General features: G+C 43.0%; 2 protein-coding genes across 2 annotated transcripts in view; one reads left to right on the top strand and one right to left on the bottom strand.

Annotated features, from left to right (window-relative positions):
• ndufa8 (NADH:ubiquinone oxidoreductase subunit A8) overlaps positions 1-9365 on the bottom strand; it is a 46269-nt gene extending 36904 nt beyond the window's left edge. Inside the window, exons 1-2 of the mRNA XM_069889141.1 lie at positions 9054-9365; positions 3151-3316 (exon numbers count right to left, since the gene is read on the bottom strand). Coding sequence (XP_069745242.1) covers positions 3151-3316; positions 9054-9331 — 444 coding nt within the window. The 5' untranslated portion in view covers positions 9332-9365. The remainder of the gene's footprint in view (positions 1-3150; positions 3317-9053) is intronic.
• Positions 9366-9605: 240 nt separating this feature from the next.
• Positions 9606-15363, top strand: part of morn5 (MORN repeat containing 5) — a 53181-nt gene continuing 47423 nt past the window's right edge. Inside the window, exon 1 of the mRNA XM_069889128.1 lies at positions 9606-9709. Coding sequence (XP_069745229.1) covers positions 9703-9709 — 7 coding nt within the window. The 5' untranslated portion in view covers positions 9606-9702. The remainder of the gene's footprint in view (positions 9710-15363) is intronic.

A 15363-nucleotide genomic window follows, 5' to 3' on the forward strand; every position in this document is an offset into this window, starting at 1 on the left:
ATGTTCTTTTGCTAAAAGACTGATACAGCCAACACGTTGGCTGTGTTTGGCAAATGTAAGTAGCTCTCTCTCAGTTATACAAATTGAATTTTGCAGCAACTAAAACATTGAATTATATAACATTACAAACTTCCAATGCAGCTAACAATAAGAAATCTCATGATCAAAAGGAACTAATGGCAAAAGTATTCTAAAGAGTGAGTGCATTTAGCCAGAACAATGAGAAGGCATGACATTTATCTTGAAGTTTCACTCTGCTTTAAATGTAGCCACATTGCAGGGTATTCATTTCAGGTCTGGAAGGTACATTAGGAATTTATGCATTAATACTATAAAAAATTTCAAATGCAACAACATTAATAGAATTAGATTTATATAGTACAGAAACTGACTCTTCAACTTCTATTTAGCCCATATCCCTCTAAACCTTTCCATCTGTCTGAATGTCTTTTAAATATTACAATTTTAAAAAATCTTTTGATTTTTAAAAAAATATACACAAAATCTTCAGTATCACATTAAACTTTTTCTTACAACAAGAAAACAGTTCCTTTCCATACATACAGATCTGCACACCGTCAGAGCTTACATATCTTTTATATAGAATACCATTGGAGAAATCACATTTGGATATGTACAATAGTAACATTTACAGTCCTTTTTATTACTGTATTTGGGGCCCTATATGGTCCAGATATGGCTGCCAGATCTTTACAAAAGTGTCATATTTATTCTTCAAATTCCATAGGTATACATCTGTTCATTTCTTCAGTCCAACTTGCTACAAGTAGAGGGGAGTCAGACTTCCAAGTGATCACAATATTTTTTTTGCTACTGTCAGTGCTATTCTTATAAATGAGATTTGATATTTATTCAATTAGTTACTTATTTCCATAAAATTACCTGGTAGATATGGCTCCAGGTTGCCCATGAAGGCCACTCCTGTTATCCTGGTTAGCTTTTGTGATATCTTGCCAAAATGGCCTCACCTTCAAGCACAACCATGTAGCATGTAGAAAAGTTCCTGTCTCAGTCCCACATCTGATATTTTGCTTTTGATCTATGTAACTTCTGTGGGGCAAGATATAATTAATTGGTGGAAAATAATTATACTGAACCAATCCATATCTTGCATTTATAATTGATGTCATGCTGTCCTTCCACCAATCCATTTTGAACATTACAATTGATCCCACCTCTCCCACTTCCTCTGGCAGCTCATTCTCAAAGACTTGCCCCTCATGTCCCTTTTCACACTTTCTGCTCATCTTAAATCTATGCCTTGTAGGTTTGGACAGTCCTACCCTGGGAAAGACTGACCTTATCTATGCACCTCTTGATTTTACACCTCCAAAAGGTCACTTCTCAGCACCCGACACTCCAGAGAGAGGGGACCCAGGCTATCCAGTCTCTCCTTGTAGCACAAGCCATCCATTTCCAGTAATATTCTTATGAATTTTTCTGCCCCTTTTCCAACTTAATGACACCCTTTATAAATGGGCAACCAGAACTGTACACAATATTTTAAGTGTTATCTCACAAGCTTGTACAGTTGTTCATTAATTTTCAAATGAAGATGCAATCCAAAAGATCCTTTATTAGAGGACTACAAGAATAGTAAATGGTAGAGCCATGTCTGCAAAAGTAAATAAAGGAAAAAAATAAAACAGTCAATGAAGCATTTACAAAAAGTAGTGAGTTTGTTATATTTTATATAAAAAGATATATTTAATAGGGGATACATTGTGGCAGATTTTTTTTTTTAAAGTTTAGGTCACAAACACTTCAAAACAGATCTCATTTAAAATGCTAGAGCTCTGCTAAAGCCAGACAGTTCAGGCCGAGTGCCTTTGCACAAACATTGAAGAATGCCTACAAGGACTTCACAAGTAGGTGTTATTGGACATACTGTGAAGTATTGGATTATTGTTTTGGAAAGCAACAGATGAACGAACTCAGAAGATTAGTTCCTGAGCCACAGTCTGAGTGCAGCTGGCTGTTCGAAGAGGGTCATGTGGTTTTCTCTAAGTGAGAGAGAGAATTTGGTTCTACGGTTCAGTAGCTGGGTCTGGAACACAAGTTGGCAAGATTGTGGAAACCCCCATTTTGAGGATGGATTGTGAGTTCTCAGTTCAACCTGATCAAAACCCTTGTGGTCCATACAAGAGGAGATGGCTTTCACTTGAAACATGGGAAACAAAAAGTAACTCCATGGTGACCTGAAAGAAAGATGTTATCGTCTGGAAAACTCTGATGGGGCAAGTTTCTTCGGCAAGACACTGAAGTGGCTGATTAGAAGGAATCAGTTGTTGGTGTCCAATGAGCAACAAATCTCTGAAAACCGACAAGAACCTTCCTGAGCAATAACCATTTACCCTTCAAGCACCAAAGCTTGGTGAAATTTATAAATGTTAAATTCTGTGCACAGTCTACAAGAATTACCTGATACCAGTGAACTTGGAGCAGTGAAGTGAGATTGGACTGTGAATTAAAGAACTTATCTGAACTTACATACACTTGTGCTTACAATTAGAAGGGGGTTAAGTTAATAGTAACAAGTTAAAGTTTGATCCTGTTTTCATATTTAAAGATAATTAAGAGCAACTTTTGTTTAAGTAACCATTTGTCTTGGTGAATTTCTATTGCTGCTGGGTTTTGGGGTTCTCTGGGCTCATAACATTAGATAATTTAGCAAGAGGAAGACACCAAATTCACAATATTTGGAATGCTGGACATGGAAGTGCAAACCCAAAACTTAGGACTCACTGAGCTGAAATTACTCATGTTGCACTCAAAATAAAGTATAATGATTTACAGAGGACCCATACAATGGTAGAGGGGAATTTTTGCAATTTTATAGTGGCTAAACTCTGAAATAGCCAAGAAATTGATCCCATGCGAACGCCTTTACAGTACCAGCAATTGGGACTGGTCCTTGAATCCCACGCTCTCTGTAAGGAGTTTGTACATTCTCCATGTGTCTGCGTGGATTTTCTCTGGGGGCTCCGATTTCCTTCCACCGTTCAAAAACATACCAGGGTGCAGGTTAATGGAGTAAATTGGGTGGCAGACTCATGGGCCAAAATGGCCTGTTGCAATGCAGCATGTCTAAATTTAACACACACACACACACAAAATATCTTACTATACCTTAGACAATTCCCCTAGATCAGGACGAACCCAGCCCAGTTTGTCTAGCACACAGTTATCAAATGCCTCTTGTTGCTTGCGGCAGTGACGAAACTCTTGCAGACAGGTATAATCAATGCAGGTCCAGTACTCCGTGAAGGGTTCAGCACAATGAGTCTTTAGCTTCCTAAAATTATAAAAATCAGCTAAAGTAACTGCATAAAATTTGACACTAATGCTATCTTTGCAACAAATATCCAATTCACACATGACAAAGATACAAGCACAGCAAGAACATAGGTTACAAGCAAAATAATACAGAAAACTGAAAGAGTTAAACAGAAAAGTCTGCTGGCACTGTGATTGCAGTGTAATACACAAAAGTGCTGGAGAAACTCATATCACTTGGCATCGATAGCTTTCTTTCATGGCAAGGAATTGAAAAGTGATAGTGCAAAAACTTCTGGATACCCTTGTGATCATTCATTAAAAGCTTTACTGCAGGACAATTCATGTATAATTATAATGGTCTCTTTAATATCTAATGGATCACTAAACAGGTACTTATGTGAACAGGATAGGCCTTTGTACTCCAGAATTTAGAAGAATTAGAGGGGAACTCATTGAAACATACAATTAAAATAAAAATCAGATTTGACATTATGAATTCAGTGCACAAGCTGACAATTATGACTGATACAAGAAGAAATGTCTTCAAGGACGGTGAATGTTTGGAATTCACTAAAGGGCTGGGAACTCAATCAATGATTGGATTCAAAGGATTAGTGACATCTACAAATCTAAAAGTAGTTCATGAAACATTTTCTGTGTGGTGACTGGTGTAGTTCCACAGGGATCTGCTTTAGAACTCACTCCGATTTTTATAAATGATCTGGACAAAGAAGTAGAGGGATGGATCGGTAAGTTATTAGCAGGATTCTTAACAGTGTTGAAAAACAGAGACCTTGGGGTCCAAATCCATAGCTCTCTCCAGGTTGCCATGCACGTTGATAGGGCAGTTAAAAAGGCTTATGGTATGCTGGCCTTCATTAATCAGAGAATGAGTTCAAGAACCTCCTGCAGCTCTATAAAACTCAAGACTACACTTTAATATTGTGTCCAGTTCACCTCATTATAGGAACAATGTTGAAGCTAAAATGAGGGTGCAGAGATCTACGAGGATGTTGCCTTGATTAGAGAGCGTAAAGGCAGGTTAACAGAGCTAGGGCTTTTCTCTTTGAAGTGAAGGACGAGAGGTGACTTAAAGATCTACAAGATTTTAAGAGGGAAAGACAGGGTGGATATCAATCACCTTTTTCCTGGGGTGAGAGTAGCAAACACCAAAGGATATCTGTACAAGGTGGGAGTTTAGGGGAGACTTCAAGGACAGTGGGTCTTTTTTAAATATACAGAGGAGTGGGCATTTGGAATGCATTGCCAGGTTGGTGGCAGAGATAGATTATAGATACAAAAAGACATTTAAAAGTTTTAACAGGCTCAAGAATACAAGAAAAATCTAGTGTTGAATGGAAGGGAAGGTTCTGTTTAAGTAGGTTTCTATCAGTCAGCACAACATTGTGGGCTACAGGGCCTGTATTGTGCTGCAGTGTTTTACTGCAGCAAAAAGATATTCCTTTTATCAGAATTAAAAGAGAACTTTAATAGTACATAAAAATTGTCTGCTCTGCATTGCAGCCTACAATAAATTATGACATTGTTAAAGAACCCCCCCTTCCCTTTAAGCAGGAATCAAAACAGATTCTACTTCATGGGAAATGTTGATAATGTTCACTGTGGGAAAATAGGCGGAGTATTAAATTGGTTGCTGCCCTTTAATCCCCAGAGGCCTGATCTGAATCCAGCCCTGGCCAATGAATGAAAATATTCTTCAAATCACAAGGGCATGCATTCAGCATGTTTAGCTAGTCTTGATTCAAACAGTGCAAGCAATGATTTGTCATCCACTAATTGAGCAGCAAATGTCAATCTGAATCAAAAGCCAAAGAAGAGCTGGGCAATAACTTGTGGGAGTGGAGCGGTTCTTACACAAATTAAAAGCCAATAATAGTACCTAGCATGATAAAAAAAGTTTTGGCAACAGTATTTAACAACTGGATGCAAGAAATTTCAGATTGAATATGCCTTGTCTACAGATTAAACAAGGTACAATCTGCTGCATACAAGTTATTGAACTGTAGAAGCCACTGGCAGATAAATATTCAATAGCTTGTAAAAATAAATGCCAGTTTGACCAAAACAAACTCCATTAATTTATAACCCAAACTTGCCAACATTACTATTTACAGGTTTGTTTAAAAATCCAAGTCTTCAACAATGCAGTGGTACAATGTTCTAAATAAAACAACCATTCCCCCCACCCACCCCCCCCCCCGCCCCGCCACACCTTTTCAATCCATTTCCTCTGGTCACTGGATCTACCTATTCCAGGTATGATCTTGTACACCTCCAAAAACAAATACTGGAAGAACTTAACCAGGCAAACATTTGTTGAATGAGAAATTAATCAATCCTCTAGATCAGCAACTCTTCCACTAACCCAATTTCTGCTTCCACAGATGTTCCTTGACCATTCTTCCAAAATTTGTTTTTGTTTCTGCCTCCAGCATGTGTAGTTTTATTGGTTTTCCTTGGATACCTTTCTTGAATCTTTACTCAAATAACAACCCAATTACTCCAGTCCAGCAGAGCTAAAAATCCATTATTCTTGGAACTTTCTCTAGGACAATAACATCCTTTAAGTTTGGCAATCAGAATTGGCCACATTACTGCAGTTTGACTCAAGAATTTTACACAGGCTTCACACAAATTGTTTTATACCAAAATGTTGAAAAATATCTGCAGGATCCCATTAATTTTATTAACTACCCACACAGCATGTCCAGCAGAAAGATGGTTTTCACATTTTCATCCATTATAATAACTGTCCTATTAGTCTATATCATTGTTTATACTTTATTATTAGTATTAAATTTCATGTGCTCTTACCCACCCAGTCAGTATCATAGAAGAATTACACAGCACAAAAAGGTCCTTCAGTCCAATTCATCTATGCCAGCTGATTTGTTCTTTCAAGCCATTGCTTTAGTTTAAAATTCCTCTAATGAACTGGAGGATAGGAATCATTTAGAGCAGTGGTTCTCAACCTTTTTATTCCACTCACATACCACCTTCAGTAATCCCTTACTACCACCTAACGCTTATGCCGTAAATGCAGTGGTTAGTAAGGAATGACATGTGAGTGGGGGAGAAGGTTCAAGACCACTGCTCTAACCCATTCCTGCCCTCAAGTTCATAGAGGTTGTTTTGCAAGCAGAAAAGTTAGGCATCTTAGAAATAGCTTAAGACAGTCTAAAAGTGTAGTTAGAGGGATCAGTCAGCATAATTTTAATAAACTGAACTTCATGCAGGAGTCTGATACAAGGTTTAAAAAAAGTCTTTGAATCTTTGTGCTGGGGGATGAAAGAATGTTACCATGGGAAAAGCCTTTTAATTTGTTGGCTGCTTTCCCAGGCAACAAGAATTATAGATGGGGTCAATGGAGCAGAAGGCAATGTGTGATGGTCTAGGCCAGGGGTTCCCAACCTGGGGTGCATGTACATTTGCCCTAATGGAACATTGGAATTTTTCAAGGGGACATTGGAATTTTTCAAGGGGACATTGGAATTTTTCAAGGGGACATTGGAATTTTTCAAGGGGACATTGGAATTTTTCAAGGGGACATTGGAATTTTTCAAGGGGACATTGGAATTTTTCAAGGGGACATTGGAATTTTTCAAGGGGACATTGGAATTTTTCAAGGGGACATTGGAATTTTTCAAGGGGACATTGGAATTTTTCAAGGGGACATTGGAATTTTTCAAGGGGACATTGGAATTTTTCAAGGGGACATTGGAATTTTTCAAGGGGACATTGGAATTTTTCAAGGGGACATTGGAATTTTTCAAGGGGACATTGGAATTTTTCAAGGGGACATTGGAATTTTTCAAGGGGACATTGGAATTTTTCAAGGGGACATTGGAATTTTTCAAGGGGACATTGGAATTTTTCAAGGGGACATTGGAATTTTTCAAGGGGACATTGGAATTTTTCAAGGGGACATTGGAATTTTTCAAGGGGACATTGGAATTTTTCAAGGGGACATTGGAATTTTTCAAGGGGACATTGGAATTTTTCAAGGGGACATTGGAATTTTTCAAGGGGACATTGGAATTTTTCAAGGGGACATTGGAATTTTTCAAGGGGACATTGGAATTTTTCAAGGGGACATTGGAATTTTTCAAGGGGACATTGGAATTTTTCAAGGGGACATTGGAATTTTTCAAGGGGACATTGGAATTTTTCAAGGGGACATTGGAATTTTTCAAGGGGACATTGGAATTTTTCAAGGGGACATTGGAATTTTTCAAGGGGACATTGGAATTTTTCAAGGGGACATTGGAATTTTTCAAGGGGACATTGGAATTTTTCAAGGGGACATTGGAATTTTTCAAGGGGACATTGGAATTTTTCAAGGGGACATTGGAATTTTTCAAGGGGACATTGGAATTTTTCAAGGGGACATTGGAATTTTTCAAGGGGACATTGGAATTTTTCAAGGGGACATTGGAATTTTTCAAGGGGACATTGGAATTTTTCAAGGGGACATTGGAATTTTTCAAGGGGACATTGGAATTTTTCAAGGGGACATTGGAATTTTTCAAGGGGACATTGGAATTTTTCAAGGGGACATTGGAATTTTTCAAGGGGACATTGGAATTTTTCAAGGGGACATTGGAATTTTTCAAGGGGACATTGGAATTTTTCAAGGGGACATTGGAATTTTTCAAGGGGACATTGGAATTTTTCAAGGGGACATTGGAATTTTTCAAGGGGACATTGGAATTTTTCAAGGGGACATTGGAATTTTTCAAGGGGACATTGGAATTTTTCAAGGGGACATTGGAATTTTTCAAGGGGACATTGGAATTTTTCAAGGGGACATTGGAATTTTTCAAGGGGACATTGGAATTTTTCAAGGGGACATTGGAATTTTTCAAGGGGACATTGGAATTTTTCAAGGGGACATTGGAATTTTTCAAGGGGACATTGGAATTTTTCAAGGGGACATTGGAATTTTTCAAGGGGACATTGGAATTTTTCAAGGGGACATTGGAATTTTTCAAGGGGACATTGGAATTTTTCAAGGGGACATTGGGTCTGAGAGAATAACCACTACCGTACTATACATGGTGTAATCTGCAGTCGGATTGCACAACGTCATTTTTTTTAAAAATCTTCAATTTTTAGGGGTACTCGGGAGCCTTTAAAAATGCCCAAGGGGTACAGAGCATCAAAAAAGTTGGAAACCCCTGGTCTAGGCCATATTCATAGCCCTCTGAAGATTCTTGCTACCTCGGTTAAAGTCAAAGTTCAGATTTTCTGCCATCTTTTACCTACAGGCCAGGCAGAATTTCAACTTATCAGTCGCACAAAAGAGTAAAAAAGTTCCTGCGCCACTACTCAAAAAAATTATAAAAATCGTAAATGTACCTGGCTCTACCAGTTCTTTTGGCAGCTCATTTCACATACCACGTTGTGAACATAAAGTGAACTGCTAGAGGAAGCGGTAGATGCACTCGTCCCCTCGGGACCCTTTCTCAAACCTTACAGGTCTGTCCTTAGTTGATGAGAGGACGCACACAATACGCGCTTCCGAACACTTGGCCCACTGTGTCGATGCCGGCAATAATTTGGAGCCTCTTTCCAGCTACGTTCCCTACAAGTCTGTGAATGTCATCCATAACCTCAGGTCCAAATCATTAACAGCAACACTGGGGCGGCGGGAGGGCAAGTTCGGTGCGGTGGAACATCCCGTGACTGGCTTCACCGCGGCCTACACCATCTGGAGCCTCGGGTTCGGGTACCTGAAGAAATCCAGCGCACACTCGTTGACCTTGCGCCCCTCCCGCAGACAGCGGCGCGGATCCTTTTCTTCCCAGCGGCACAGCATAAACTCCTTGTTGGGCTTGTCACACTGGGAGCCATAGTGGTGAGCCGCAGCCTTTAACACCGCCGAGGACACGTTCACCTCCTGTACGTTCACCTCCTGCAGCGTCGGCAGCTCGACCGTAGTCATGGCTTCACCACTTGGCTTCCCCACCAACCTTGCGCGCTCCAGGCCGAAGGTCACCACAATACGCATGCGCGTTTTCCCGTTTAACGACGGGCATCCACCCAATATGCATTATGATTGGCTAACTCTGACACATTCTTTTTTTAGAACGGAGAACTGATTGGATAGGGCACCCCTCTATCATATTTGGGGCGGGATAGCTTTCAGTTTCAAATTAAATTACATTCAACTAACGTATCTGATTTTTTTTCTACTATTACTCTCCACTCAAATACTACTGAGGATTTATTTTCTAACTGTGGGAAGGTTGCCGGGGTTAAAGGGCGCGCTTGTTGCCATGGTTACATTGTTATCTCCTTCTTGTGGTGTTTGTTGGTCCAGGAGTGAAGGTGGCACCGCCATGGAGTGCACGGGTAGTAGATACGTCGGTGATTACCACAATGGCAGGTAGTGGTCGGGCCTCACTGTCGGACGGGCGGTGCAGAGGGAGCGCCGCGCTGTCGGACGGGCGGTGCAGAGGGAGCGCCGCGCTGTCGGACGGGCGGTGCAGAGGGAGCGCCGCGCTGTCGGACGGGCGGTGCAGAGGGAGCGCCGCGCTGTCGGACGGGCGGTGCAGAGGGAGCGCCGCGCTGTCGGACGGGCGGTGCAGAGGGAGCGCCGCGCTGTCGGACGGGCGGTGCAGAGGGAGCGCCGCGCTGTCGGACGGGCGGTGCAGAGGGAGCGCCGCGCTGTCGGACGGGCGGTGCAGAGGGAGCGCCGCGCTGTCGGACGGGCGGTGCAGAGGGAGCGCCGCGCTGTCGGACGGGCGGTGCAGAGGGAGCGCCGCGCTGTCGGACGGGCGGTGCAGAGGGAGCGCCGCGCTGTCGGACGGGCGGTGCAGAGGGAGCGCCGCGCTGTCGGACGGGCGGTGCAGAGGGAGCGCCGCGCTGTCGGACGGGCGGTGCAGAGGGAGCGCCGCGCTGTCGGACGGGCGGTGCAGAGGGAGCGCCGCGCTGTCGGACGGGCGGTGCAGAGGGAGCGCCGCGCTGTCGGACGGGCGGTGCAGAGGGAGCGCCGCGCTGTCGGACGGGCGGTGCAGAGGGAGCGCCGCGCTGTCGGACGGGCGGTGCAGAGGGAGCGCCGCGCTGTCGGACGGGCGGTGCAGAGGGAGCGCCGCGCTGTCGGACGGGCGGTGCAGAGGGAGCGCCGCGCTGTCGGACGGGCGGTGCAGAGGGAGCGCCGCGCTGTCGGACGGGCGGTGCAGAGGGAGCGCCGCGCTGTCGGACGGGCGGTGCAGAGGGAGCGCCGCGCTGTCGGACGGGCGGTGCAGAGGGAGCGCCGCGCTGTCGGACGGGCGGTGCAGAGGGAGCGCCGCGCTGTCGGACGGGCGGTGCAGAGGGAGCGCCGCGCTGTCGGACGGGCGGTGCAGAGGGAGCGCCGCGCTGTCGGACGGGCGGTGCAGAGGGAGCGCCGCGCTGTCGGACGGGCGGTGCAGAGGGAGCGCCGCGCTGTCGGACGGGCGGTGCAGAGGGAGCGCCGCGCTGTCGGACGGGCGGTGCAGAGGGAGCGCCGCGCTGTCGGACGGGCGGTGCAGAGGGAGCGCCGCGCTGTCGGACGGGCGGTGCAGAGGGAGCGCCGCGCTGTCGGACGGGCGGTGCAGAGGGAGCGCCGCGCTGTCGGACGGGCGGTGCAGAGGGAGCGCCGCGCTGTCGGACGGGCTTGTACGGTCTTGGTCCACAATACCTATATCGCAATATGAAGACCACATTAAAGTAAAACTGCTGCTTGCATATGATTCATGTCCCACTGCAATACACAGAGGTCCGGCGAAGTTGTAGAACAGATCCAATATCATATCCCTCTAATGCCTGCATATTCATGTGTCTTTATAGAAACAACACTACTATCGTATTTGCTCACGCCGCCAATCTTTGCCAATCAATGCCTCTCTTGTTTTTATAACCTTAAATCCGGCTCTGTCAGCCTCCAACGTTCCAGAGAAAACTCGTTTGCTCATCCTCTTCCCACACTCACTCATACCCGCTAATCTAGGCAGCACCTTGGTAAATCTCTTCTGTACTCTTTCCAAAGCCTCCACATCCTTTCTAGAATTTCATTCAGTACTCCAAATATGACCTAACCAAAGTTTCACATAACTACCTTACTCTTAAGTTCATGCCATGCCATATTCCAGTTTACTGTGTCCAATTTCATAATTTGGACTCCCAGATTTCCCTATGTTGTTAAGGGCCCTGCCATTAACTATATACATTTCCCCTTCTATTTAACCTCCCAAAGAACAACACCTCATACTGGTCAGGATTAAATTCCACCTGCCCTTTCTCTGCCCATATCCATCATTGACCTGCATCCTACTGTATCCTTTGATAGCTCTCTAAACTGCCTTGAACTCCACCTATCTTTGTGCCATCTAAGAAATTACCAATCCACATTTTTTATTTATTTATAAAGATCATAAACCACAGGGTCCTTACAATAATCTCTCCAAAACACCTCCATAGACCTCCAGCTAGAATAAAACTCTTCAGTACCCTCTGTCTTCCCTGGGCAAGCCAATTCTGAATCCAAACTGATAATTTGGAATCAGAATTGGCCTGCTCATGGAAGGTGGATGAATGTGGATCCCATGCATCTCTATCTTCTAAATGAGCATACCATGAGGGACCTTGTCAAATGTCTTACTAAAATTCATGGAGACAACATCCATTGCCCTACCTTCATTTATCTCTTTCAGCACATCTTCAAAAATCTCAATCAAATTTATTATTTACAAATTAGCTGATGATACCAGGGTAATGGGCTGTAATATAAAGGGTCAATAAATCAGCATAAAGGAGGGACATTGAAAACTTGGCTGAATCAGATTTATTGTCAGAGTACATACAGCCCTGAGATGCTTTCTCCTGTGGGCAAGGCAGAACTACCAATTATTGGTAGTGCAAAAAAATACTGTACACAATGTACCCATGTAAACAAATAAAGAAATGTAAATAAAGTATGCAATACATAGAGAAAAAGAAACAATAAAATGCAAATGTAACAGTCCTTAAATAAGTTCCTGATTGAGTTTGTGGTTGAGAAATCTGATGATGGAGGGGCAGTAGCTGTTCCTGAACCTGGTGTGCGAGTCTTGTGACACCTGCACCTCTTTCCTGATGGTAGCAGCAAGGACAGAGCATGTACTGGGTGGTGTGGATCCTTGATGATTGCTACTGCTCTCTGATGGCAGCATTCCCTGTAGATGTTCTCAATGAAGGGGAGGGCTTTATGCATGGGGGGCTATTGGTATCTCCATACCAGACGGTTATACAGCCTGTCAGCATACTTTTGACATTCAGAAAGGTATGGCCTGATTAAAGACAAATCAATATAGTTTTATGCAGGGAAGCTCACATCTAATGAGTTCAAGTTCAAATTTATTGTCAGAGTACAGAGATGTCATCCCATGCAACCCTTTTCCTGCAGGCCAGGCAGAATTTCTACTAATTGGTAGTGTAAACAGTACTCAAGAAAATAAATTTGCTAGTGTTTCCAATGTCATACCAAATCTCCTGAGGAAGTAGATGCACTGACATGTTTTCTTCATGATACTATTAGTGTGTTGGGTCCAGGAAAGATCCTCTGAGATAGTAACTCCAAAAAACTTAAATATGCTCACCCTCTCCACCTTTGATCCCCCAATGATCACTGGATTATACACCTCTGTACTAATGATGTACTAACAGCAACCTCCCACTCAATGACACCAAGACCAAGGAGCTGATTGTTGACTTTATGAAGGGAAAACCAGAGGTGTACAATCCAGTGATCATTGGTGGATCAGATGTGAAGAGGCTGAGCAAATTTAAATGTATGGGAGTCACTATCTCAGAGGACCTTTTCTGGACTCAATACGTAAAATGTCATCGTGAAGAAACCACGTCAGTCCTTCTGCGTTGTCAGGAGTTTGGGGAGGTTCATTATGACATTGGAAACCTTGGCAAACTTCTACAGATGTGTAGTGGAAAGTGTGCTGACTGGCTGCATCATGGCCTGGTGTGGGGTACCAATACCTAAGTGGAAAGTCCTGCAAAAGATGGTGGGCGCAGCCAGAATGTCACAGGCAAAATACTCCCCATCATCAAGAAAATCTATGTGGAATGCTGCCATCAGAGAGCAGCAGCAATCATCAAGAATCCACATCACCGGGGAGGAGTCACGTGATGGAGTAGTGGCCGGACGGTGAACTCCAGCCCCCTCCAGAAAAGTCGGGAAAAACAAAGGAAAACACAAAGGCACAGAAATAAAAGTTACAGAAAAGTGAGTATAAAGGTGGAAAGAAGATGACGACAAAAAAAGAAAAATCGAAAGCAACGGTAAGAAGAGAGGAAGAGAAGACAAAGGAGGAAAAAGGTGAAGGCCTTACCTGTCCGAAGAGGCCCGCTGCGGAGAGAGAAACCCGCTCCCTCAGGTCGGTAAATAATGGACTACAAAAATGGTTTGCTGAGCCGAGTAAAAGTGCGCAACCACGCATGCGCGATTCCTCGCGCATGCGCGATGCGCATGAAAAAAAACACACCGACGGGAGGGGGGACCAGCTGGGGAGTCGATCTCCACAGCCGGCAACGACAGCTGCAGAACACCTGCAGCAAGAAGAGACCACAGAAGACAATAGAAACAAGAAAGAAGAGAAGGAAAAGGCACCAAAGAAACAACAGATGGCCAACCCAGAGGAAGAAGAAGAGGAAGAGGAAGAGTACAGTGAAATAGAAGAAGAAAAGAAAGGCAAGATAAAGGATATACTTTCTCTTATTAAAGGATACATGGAGTCATTTAAAGAATGGCAAACACAGGAATTTAAGGATTTAAGAAAAAGAATAAACAATACAGAAGAGAAAATGAATAAAATAGAGATGACCTTAACAGAAATGGGAAAGAAAATGGACAAGATGGAAGAGCGGGCAGTAGCAGCAGAAATGGAGGTAGAAAAGAAATTGGAGGAATCTAATTAAAAAACTAAAGAGACACAAGAACTGTTAGCTCAAAAAATAGATACAATGGAAAATTATAACAGAAGAAATAACATAAAGATAGTGGGCCTTAAGGAAGATGAAGAAGGCAAGAATATGAGGGAGTTTATAAAAGAGTGGATCCCTAAGACCCTAGGATGTCCAGAACTACAGCAAGAAATGGAAATAGAAAGGGCACATAGAGTATTGGCCTCTAAACCACAACCACAACAAAAACCAAGATCTATTGTAGTAAAATTCCTAAGATATACTACAAGAGAAAAGGTACTGGAGAAGACAATGGAAAAAGTAAGAGAGGGCAACAAACCACTGGAGTATAAAGGGCAAAAAATCTTCATTTATCCAGATATAAGTTTTGAACTCCTAAAGAAGAGAAAAGAGTTCAATACAGCAAAGGCGATTTTATGGAAGAAAGGGTATAAATTTATACTAAAGCATCCAGCGGTATTGAAAATATTTATTCCAGGACAACAAAACAGACTATTCTCGGATCCAGAAGAAGCACGAAAATTTGCAGAACAATTACAAAAATGGACTGAGGGAGGAAGACGGGTAATGAGAGTTAAAATGATCACGATGGATATGTATGTGGGTAAAGACAAAAATAGACTGAGGGATGAAGATGGGTAATGAGAGTAAAGATGATCACGATTGATATGTATGCGGGTAAAGAGGTATAAGAGTGAATAGAGACAATGGGCATAAGTGAAAGTCTCTGTAATTAGAGGAAAACATAGATAGTATAGACAAGAATTAATAAGGGAAGGTAATGGAATAGAGAGAATAAGGAGGGAATTAAAAGAGTGACCTTTGTGACATATGAAAAGTGAAATCTTTTCTGGCGGGGGCGGGGTGAAGGGAAATAGCGGTCATTGCAAAATCAGTTGACGCTTGCGAGTGGATTCGCAAATCCAAATGGAGAGGGGAGATGTGGTTGTCCGACAAGGGATAAAGGACAACTCAGGAGGGGAAGGGGAGATTGGGGATAAATAAGATAGAAATAGGAGAATAAGGAAAATGTTGGATGTTGTAGGAATGTTGTCTTATAAAGAGTTGAAAATAAGAAAACAGAAATGGAAAAGGAGGAAAGGT

This window comes from Narcine bancroftii, chromosome 1 (genome assembly GCF_036971445.1).
Source record: "Narcine bancroftii isolate sNarBan1 chromosome 1, sNarBan1.hap1, whole genome shotgun sequence".
NCBI lineage: Eukaryota > Metazoa > Chordata > Chondrichthyes > Torpediniformes > Narcinidae > Narcine > Narcine bancroftii.